Source organism: Culicoides brevitarsis, chromosome 3, assembly GCF_036172545.1.
Source record: "Culicoides brevitarsis isolate CSIRO-B50_1 chromosome 3, AGI_CSIRO_Cbre_v1, whole genome shotgun sequence".
In the NCBI taxonomy this organism is placed as follows: domain Eukaryota; kingdom Metazoa; phylum Arthropoda; class Insecta; order Diptera; family Ceratopogonidae; genus Culicoides; species Culicoides brevitarsis.
In genome coordinates this window covers 6363298-6373309 of record NC_087087.1, presented here as the reverse complement: position 1 = coordinate 6373309, position 10012 = coordinate 6363298, and the positions used below count along the sequence as shown (strand labels likewise).

Sequence of the window (10012 nt, the reverse complement as noted above, 5' to 3'; positions counted from 1 at the left end):
CTGACGTTTCTCAGATATGTTGTAATTATATATATGATATTTTTTATTTTATTACGACGATATGTATTTGAATTATTAGAATATACACCACTCTTCTTCTTTTAAATTAAAATTTACTACATGTACGACACGAGAGAGTATATTGATATATGTGTATATATTTTGTGAAGAGTAGAAAAAAAAATAAAATTAAAAAAATTTGTATCAGCGATCTCGAATGATATGTTAACGCGATGAATTTTAGATTAGAACTGCCAGACTCGACGAAATATGTGTGTACGGTTCATCCTGTATGTCAAAGCCGAGGCACAAACACATGCAAAGGGACGTATTTCATTCATATACGTACACAGTGACAGTTGATGTTCATTGAAGCACACGCCATTTCATTCAACTTTGTGCGATGATATACACAGTGGGCTGTTTGTTTTTTCAGTTGGGCAGTGTTGAAGTGAAGAAAAGGTTTTGACAGCATTTGAAAATTTCGTTACGGAAATGAATTTTGTTCATTAATAGATTTTTTTGTGGTTTTAAATTTTGTTTTGTATTCTTATCGAGAAATGGTAAATATTTTGAATTAAATATGCAAAAGTTGTTTCTAAGATTTAAAAAATGAATTTTGTTAAAATTCAATGATTTTTTTATTAACATTTTGTGATAAAATGCAAAATGAATTTTTTCTAACATACTCGTGTGATTTTTTTTTGCATTTATTTTCATAACAGAAAATGAATTGAAAGAAAAAAATTTTATTTTTTATATTTTTTTTAAATTTTTATTTATTTCATTTTTTTCCTTAATATTAGGAAAAAAATAAAAAATTTAAATATAAAAAAATTAAAATTAAATTTAAATATTTTTAAATATGTTTTTTTAAAGAGAAGATTAAGAATTTATTTTTTATAAAAAAAATATTTTTTATTTTATTATTTTTTTTTAGTTTTAATTAATTTTATTTAATTTTTTATTTAATTTAATTTATTTAATTTTTTTTAAATAAAAAATTTTTATTTTTAAATATTTTTTTTAATTTCTTTTATTTATTTTTTTAAAATTTTATTTAATGAATTTATTTAAATTTTTTAATTTATATATTTTATATTTTTATTAATATTCAATGTTCGTAAAAATTCAAATTATTTCTGTCGAAAACTCTTTAAAAAAATATATTTTAAAAAAGTTAGTGAAAAAAGTTAACGGTATTAAAAAATAATTGATACAGTAGCTGTTAAATTCACCCCAATTTTTTTAAATATATATTTTTTTAAATTGAATTTTGTTTAACAAAATGTTATAAAAACAACACTAACTTTTATTATGTGTTTTATAATAATGAGTTTTTAATAAATATTTACAAAGCACCAAAATTCCTGTTAAAAAAATCATGAAAACCGTAAATAAATAAAAAATGCACCTGCCAAAAATAATTGAAGTGCATCTTCATGTATGAAAAAAAAACATCAAATAAAAGGAAGCTCTTGTCACAACACCTTGCTAATGATTTACAACCTCGTCACATTATTTAAAGTCATTAAAATCTATTTATTACAACGTTACAATGTAATACAAAAAATTAGAAAAAAATTTAATATTTTTAAGAATTAAATATTTATTTATTTTTTTTTTAAATAATTAAAATATTTAAAATTAAATAAAAATCATAATAATTTTTAAATTAAATTATTTTTTTTTAATTAAAAATTAAAAATAAAAAAATTATTAAATAAACTAAAATTAATTGAAATTAAAAAAATAAAAATTTTAAAAATAAAAATTTTTAAATAATTAAAATATTTTAATTAATTATTTGAAATTAAAAAAATTAAACAAAAATAAATATTCAAAATAATTTTTAATTAAAAATAAATTTTATTTTTTTATTTATTTGAATTAAAAATAATTTATAAATTAAAATAAATAATTTAAAACTAAAAATAAAAATAAAAATTTGAGTAAATATTTATTTAAAATTTTAAAAAAATAAAATATTTTATTTAAATAATAAGATAATTTTTATTCAATTAATTTTTAAATTTTAATTAAAAAATAATTTATTTAAAAATAAAAAATAATTTATTTATTTTAATTAAAAAAATAATTAATTAATTATAATTTTTTTAATTAATTAAAAAAAATTAAATTTATTTTAAGTAATTAATTTTTTAATTAATCTTAAAAATTATATTTTTAGTGATATTTTAAAATTAAAAAACTTGTTAAAAATTGTATAAAAATATTTATTGTAAATATTTATTATATATAATATTTTTTAAAATTTTATTTAACTTTATTATATGGCTTTTCAGAGTTGGTTTTAAAGAAATAATTTCCTTTTGTATTGTGAGGACAAGCGAATCCCACAGGAATTGCTTTGCCTTTGCAAATTCCATTATCAAGACTTGATATCGAGTTACATTTCTTCGCTAACAGAGATTGTTCCTTGCCTGGATGAACTGTTTCTGCAAACAATTCATATGCTCGAGCATGTGAACAAGTAATCGACAAACAGCCTGGTTGTAATGGAACAACCCTAAAGAACAAGATTTCATTCAGAAAAAAAGTTTTTCGTATTAAATGAAGTTCAAAATTTTACCCATTTGGATAAAAATCACTATCTCCAATAGGATCCCGTTTCCCTAAAACTCCACAATTGGTATGAATAATATCAACAAATTCCGCATCGCCTCGCATTAAACCTTGCAAAGTTTCGCCTTCCTTAAAGCAAGGATTAGCTGGATCCAAACCTGTTATTCTCGGAAGTAATTTTCCTGCTCTATTTTGGTAGGATTGACCTGCTGCTCCGCTGATGTGAGCTCCAAGGCTGTGACCTTTTTTTTTGAAATAATCAAAACTTGTTCAAACTTCAATGAAAATTTTTCTCACCAATCACGTGAATCTTTTCATCCGGAAGAAAATCTGAAAGTTGAGCTAATCCTTCGCCAATGGCTTCTCCTAACTCTTGAGTATTGAAAGCTGACCAAGCATAAAGAGTATCGACGTACCGAGCTGTATCGATGAACACAAAGTTCGTATCGCCTCGTGCCAGGTAAGCTTCTGAGAGGAGATCGACAGCCGTATTTGTTTCGTTAATGTCAGTTGTCCAACCGGTAATTAGAACAACTGTATTTTTCTTTGGATTGAACGAAGGATGACGCCAGAGCTCGATTGAATTAGTTAAGGGAATTGTGACGTTCTCATCGCCAGTTAATAAGACGTAGTTAAGCTCTGACGCATTTGGCGTTCGGAATGGTTTCGTTGCATTTGCAGCTATGGCAATTGAACCTATAGAGTTGTCAATTAGCATGGAATTAATTTCCTCTTAAACTTCTCTGTGGGTGAGAAACGGATCAGATTTACTCCTCGGGAGTAAATTGACCTCTTAAGTGATTTTTTTAACTCATTAAGGAATCATTTTGACCTCTTAACAAGTTAATTTGATACCTTTAAGAGGTCAAATTGATTCCTTCATAAGAAAATCCTCAAGGGAGCAAAATTACTCCTCAAGGGATGAACTTAAACTCTTAAGACTTACTCTTCAGAGTTAAGAGTTTGAGATCATCCCTTAAGAGCTTACTTTAATCCCTTAAGGAAATAAATTAGTCCCTTAATATGATAGAAAATTCACTTAAGAGGTTACTCTCCCGAGAGTAAAATTTACTCCCGAGATTAAAATTTACTCCCGAGAGTAAAATTTACTCCCGAGAGTAAAAGCTGATCCGTTTATTGCCCATTGAGTATTAGCTCCAAGTCAAATGCTTACAAATCTTGTTAATTATACTCGCAGCTGCTTCAAAGGGTAATCCAGCAATTGACTGCTTCGTAAAATCCAGCAACTCATCAAAAGTTGGAACATAGTTGGGAGCATTTTTAGCTAAAGCTTTGCTCGTTTCAACCGTCAAGTTCGAAATTTCTTTCGTTTTATTGAGAAACGATTCTCCAAAGATGCCAGCTTCAACATTCAAGTAAAAACTGGCAAATAATATCACGGCACAAAATGCAACCAACTTCATTTTTTTTATTCAAAATTTTTCACTGATTCACAAAATTTTAAAACATACTTCCGGATTGATAAAAAAAATAACTTTATTCCGATCAAGTTCAAAACTCAAACTGCTAAAAAACGTATAAAAGTACTGCAATTATATATTACTTCGCGTGCCCTTGACTGAAAAAGCAGCTATAATAAATTAAATGTGCAAAGCAGACTATATCAGTCAGAAGATACGATTGCTTTATGTAGATATGATTTGTTGTTGTATCTGGAAATTATTTTTTTCTCAAGCAAAACAACTCGTGTAATTTTATTCTAATACATGCCTAAAACAGGAAAAACTAAAATAGCGTTATTGTTTAGTGGAAAAAAACTGAAATTTATTTGTTCCGATTGACAATGTATGATTTTAGTAGATTTCGAGAAATTGATAAGAAATTATTAAATTGAATTTTTTTTAATGAATTTGTAAGGAAAAAAGTTACATCATCAAAGATGTTTGCGAATCTTTTACTTTAAGTAACTCACAAATCTGTAACTTTCGAGAATTTAAAAGAAATTCTTTGAAATAAGGTTTTTTTTATTATAAATAGCTTAAAAATTTAATTTTTAAAAGATATATCTAATTTTGTGTATAAACTTTAAAAGTATGTAAAAAAGAAAAAAAGGAATTAGACATAATAAATTTTAATGGTTTTATACATGGTTATATACATGATTTTGTCTGGATGATTTTTTGGGCTCCTTTTGCAGGTTTCTTAGGTTTTCATGCAATTTAAATTCGTTTTTACTTTACTCTAGTTCATTTATTTATAAAAAATTAATTTTTGTACATTTTTTATATAATTTTTAAATCACTTGTTGCTTAAAATCCTCTTTTTCGTCAAAGTACATATGCCTCCTAAATGCTGCTTGTATTCTGATCGTCCGAAATACCTAAATTAAAAAAAAAATAAAATAAAATAATAATTTAGAAAAAAATATAAATTTTCACTTACCATACGAGAGCTGGAAGCGATAAATTTGTCCTATGTAAAAATAATTTTTCCATCTCAAGTTTCTACATAAAATATTTTGAATCAAACGAAAATATTATAGTTTTTATAAATTCTTACCTTTACAAGACAATTTCCATGATCAGGAACAATTTTTAATAAAAATATTTTCTTAAATTGTCTTAATTTTTTTTTAACTTTTTTCTTTTTTTAATTAATTTAAAAAAGTACATATTTTAATTTTTTATTTTTTTATTTTTTTTTGAATCTCAGCATTTTTAAACCTTTGTCTCTAAAAAAAGCTTGTCTCCCTTTGAAGGTTTCCGAAAGACTGCCGGCAGTTTGAAGTTGGTTGAAGCTGTGTATATAACAATGTATATTACTATAGTAATATACATGGTTATATTATACACATTGTTGCAGTTTTCTAAGTTTAAATATCCCCGTGTATAAAACTATATCTAAAATATGTATTTATACTGAAACAATTTTTTCAAAATTACCATGTATTTTATTTTTTAATACATATATACAATTTATAGATATAAATTAATATTAATTTTTTTAACATGTATTTATACATAGTCCATATTTCCGATAGGGTTACTATTTTATATTATTTTTTGTATCTTAAATTATTTTTTTTTAAAATTCTTAAGTATAAAAAAAAATGAAACAAAATTTAAATAAAAATATTTTTAAACTTTAAAAAATATTTTTTTTTATATTGTTTTTTTTTTAATTTTTAATTCCAAAAACTTTTTATTTATTTTTTTTAATTGAAAAATTTTCATTGTATTACCTCGAAAATTTATTTTTAGAACAGAACACGGATTTTAAATTTAAATAAAAATATTTTTAAACTTCAAAAAATATTTCTTGTTATCACAACGTTTTTTTATTTTTATTTTTGATTTTAATTTTTTTTTTTAATTGAAAAATTATTGTAAAATTTATTGTTAGAACTTTTAAATTCTTAATTTAAAAACTTTCATTTTAAAGAATTAAAAAATTCTTCTTTTAATTTCATGGTTGAACCAAGCGTAAATTTTTGTAACTTTTTATATTTATTTTTTTTAAAATAAAGTTTGCATAACAAAAAAATTAAGAAAAAAAACACATAATAAAATTTGTTTTTAATACCTAATAATAATACCTTTACAAAGTAAGAAAATTCCTGTTAAAAAAATCATGAAAACTGTAAATAAATAAAAAACGCACCTGCCAAAAAAATAATTGAATGAATGAAAAAAAGTTTTAATAAAAGGAAGCACTTGTCACAACACCTTGCTAATGATTTACAACTTCGTCACAATATTTTCATTAAAATCTAAAAAATTCTGTAAAAATATTTTTAAAAAAAATTTCTAAATTATCCCGTCAAGTTACATCATCATTATTATTTTTAAAAAAATGTTCCGGATATCCCTTCCATTAACAGATAAGGGCGTGCAGATGTCGAGTCTTTTTATTGTCTGCTATCCCGATTAAGTGACAAAAGAACTCACATTTGTCTCAATTATAACAACAAAGAAATTTTTTTTGTTACTTTTGTACGCGAATTCTCGATCGCTTCAGTAAAGTGCAGCGTATTGGATGGCGCCATCATACCAAAAAATTCATTCTCCTTCTGTGTATTAATTCGTTTTTTTTTTTTTGTTAATTCTCTTGCTGCCGTTTCGTACGAACGTTAAATTATTAGCAACACACCTATGTCTACATGTCGAAGTATAAAGCAAAGTAACAACATAATAAAACTAATAAAATAAACGGCGATCTGATCACGAATGAAGTAACAAGGCTCCCTGTTCGCGTTCCGAGAATCTTGAACGTAACTTGATATGTTTTTACTCCTGTCTATATCGTTTTGGTTATCAAAATTCACCTTACGAAAAAGACGAAGACGACACACTGACGACTTTGTCACAATAAAATGACAATAAAATCGTTTTAATAGCGGAGTGTGTGGTGTATTTTTAATCGGCAATTAGGGAAGCGAACGTGTTAATTTGTACTATTGACTTTCGAATTTAACGTGAATTTTAAACATAATTTTTTTTAATAGTAAAATTTTATTTTTAATTAATAGAAAAAAATCAAAAATTACGAACAAAAAATTTTAATTTAATTTAATTAATTAAAAAATTATGAAAATTAATTTTTTATATTTTTATTAATTTAAAATATATTTTTAAATAATCATAAAAAATTTAAAACTAAAAAAAATATTAAAAATTCTCATGAAAAAAAAAGTTAAAAATTTTGAAATATTTTTTTTTCTTTTTCTTAATTTTTTTATTTTATTTTAATTTATTTTTAATTGATAAAAAATATTTTATTTTAATTTAATTAAATTTTAATTTATTTTATTTTTATATAAATAATATTTTTAATTAATAAATTAAATAAATTTTATTAAAATAATTGATAAAAAAATTTAATTAATATTAATTAAATGAATTTAAATTAAAATGTAAAAATAAAAAATTTAAAAAAATTTAAAAAAAATTAATATTTTATATAACAAAAAATTTCAAAAAATAATATTTTTTATAAATTTAATTAAAAATATAAATAAATTAAATACCTAAATAAATAAATAATAAAAATAATATTGAAAGAAAAATATTTTTTTTTATTATTTATTTATTTAATTTATTTATTTATTTTTAATTAAATTTATTAAAAATATTATTTTCTAAAATTTTTTGTTATTTGAATTATTATTTTTTTTTTTAATTTTTTAATTTTTACTTTTTAATTTAAATTCATTTAATTAATATTAATTAAAATTTTTTTATCAATTATTTTAATAAATTTTATTTAATTTATTAATTAAAAATATTATTTATATAAAATAATTTTTTTTCAAATTAAATAAAAGTAAAAAATCACACGTTTTCCCATACGAAATTCTTTTTACTTGAAATTTATATTAAAAATACATTAAAAATTTGTCGTGAAGTTGTCAGATTATCGCTTATCATGGAACGCAAAAAAACTATTGATACACATTTTATTCAGATTTTTTTCCTAATAAGAAAAAAAAGTATAAAATAAAGTAGAGTAGACTCCTATGTCAATATACCTGAATATTGGTATGAATATTAATTTGTCTCTAAATGCTCTCGTCGTCGTCGTCATCGTCGATGATGATGTTGATGTCTATAAATGCTCTACACACGAGAGAGACAACGACACGACGGATATTTATAAATAAAAGTATAATCTATAGTACAACAAAGTCAAGTATGTGCGTAATTTTGTGGCGCCTCATACGATTTTTTTTTATTTTTATTATATTATTACCTCTTCTTTTTCAATTTACACACAGCGAGACGCGATTACTTTGCGTTGTTTCCTTTAAAAATATATAAATTTTACAAATGGAGAGGAGACAGCACTTGATATTTTAATCAGTCCCATTTGTTTATTTATTTATTATGTTTTAGAGTTTTATGTTGGGATAAAGCAATAACGAATAATGTTTCAATTTAACGGTCATTTATTTTATGTTAAGAAGTTTGAATTAGCGGAAAATCGATTTTCAAATTTTTAACGGTAATTTTTTTTAAATTGACATGAAATTTTTTTTTAATTTTTATCGATTTTAATAAATTATTTAATTAAAAAAATAAAATTAATTAAATAAAAATATTTTAATTAAAAAATTAAATTAATAAAATATTTAATTAAAAATAAATTTAATTAAATAATTAATTAAATTAAATTAAATTAATTTAAATTAATTTATTAATAAATAATTTTTTAAATTAATATTTTTTTTTATTATTTTTTTAATAAAAAAAAATAAAAAATAATTAATTAATAAAAATAAATTTAAAAAAAATTATGTTTGAATTAGCATAAAGGAAAATTTCAAATTTTTAAGGTTTGTTTTTTAATTGACATTAACAAATTTTTCAATATTTTTTTTGTAATTTTTTTATTCAAAATTTTTTCACGAAAAAGTTCAAAAAACTTCTTAAGTGAAACTCTTTCAATAATTGCACCTGCCTTAAATGACTTAATTTAGCGCAAATTACAATTTATTTGTTTAAACTTTTGTTTGTTTGTTTTCCCTTCCCAGAAAAGACAAGACAAAGTAAAATGATCTTTTGCTCTCGCGCCATGCGACGAATTAACGTTGCAAGTTAGCCATTGTATTAATATCGTTCATATTAAATTTAATAGAGTGATGATGACAAATATCTTGGCGCCATGCAATTGCCTTGATTTACACGTCGCATCGCGACACGCGTTGTTTATACTCTGTCAAAGTTCTGTCTAGTTATTTCTGATATTTTGTCTCTTGTTCATTATTTTTTTTTTAAAGAAAGAAAAAAAACAAATAAACAAAACTGACCTTTGGCGATGAGTCACTTGCGAAGATTTGTTTAAAATAAAAAATGAACAAGGTTGATCAATGAATCGATTTTTAACTTTTTTAAAGTAAATAAAAAAGTTTTTGAATTTTAAAATAGAGTTTTGAGTATAAAAGAAAATGTAAGTTGAAGAAAAAGTTCAGTTTGAATAATTTTTTTGTTAAAAAGTGAAAAAATAAAAAAAAAGTGAAAATGAGGAATAGAATTACTCCATTAGCTAACATGGAAGACCCTCATGTCTTAAACAAGATTTTGAATCCGAATCAGAGACAATTGTTGGATGATACTAAGAGGACCGAAGAGAAATTATCTCAACTGAGAAATGGTACTTACGATCAAAAAAATATTTTTAAAAAAAATCTTCAATTGTTGAAAATCGATAAAATGAAATAATTCAAAATTGAAAAAATTATTTCAATGAATATCACGAAATTTTAGCTGAAAATCAATTTTATGAATAAATTTTAACCTAAATTTAAATTTTCAAGTAAAAAAGAATAGCTCAAATTTTAAATATCGTTCAAAACACTTCAAGGTTATTTGAAGGTCAAATGTTCAAGTAATCAGAATCCGAAATTTTAAAGTTCAATTTTGTTCTAAATACTTTTGTTTCACTTTTGAGACAAAAAATTTTCATATTG

At 22.4% G+C, this 10012-nt stretch overlaps 1 protein-coding gene across 1 annotated transcript; it reads right to left on the bottom strand.

Moving 5' to 3' along the window:
* Positions 1 to 2208: 2208 nt before the first annotated feature.
* LOC134833751 (vitellogenin-3-like) lies at positions 2209 to 4099 on the bottom strand. Its single transcript, XM_063848183.1, has 4 exons — positions 3761 to 4099; positions 2884 to 3282; positions 2594 to 2828; positions 2209 to 2530 (listed from the first exon to the last, which is right to left on the bottom strand). Exons 1-4 carry the CDS (start codon positions 4008 to 4010, stop codon positions 2278 to 2280), a joined length of 1137 nt encoding a protein of 378 aa, XP_063704253.1. The 5' UTR covers positions 4011 to 4099; the 3' UTR covers positions 2209 to 2277.
* Positions 4100 to 10012: the final 5913 nt, after the last annotated feature.

Excerpts from the sequence above, each read along its gene's own strand:
- LOC134833751 (XM_063848183.1), bottom strand. The coding sequence starts at position 4,010 with ATGAAGTTGGTTGCATTTTGTGCCGTGATATTATTTGCCAGTTTTTAC. Across the intron at positions 3,283-3,760 it reads GAGTATAATTAACAAGATTT|GTTCAATTGCCATAGCTGCA; the intron begins GTAAGCATTTGA and ends ACAACTCTATAG. Across the intron at positions 2,829-2,883 it reads TGAAAAGATTCACGTGATTG|GTCACAGCCTTGGAGCTCAC; the intron begins GTGAGAAAAATT and ends TCAAAAAAAAAG.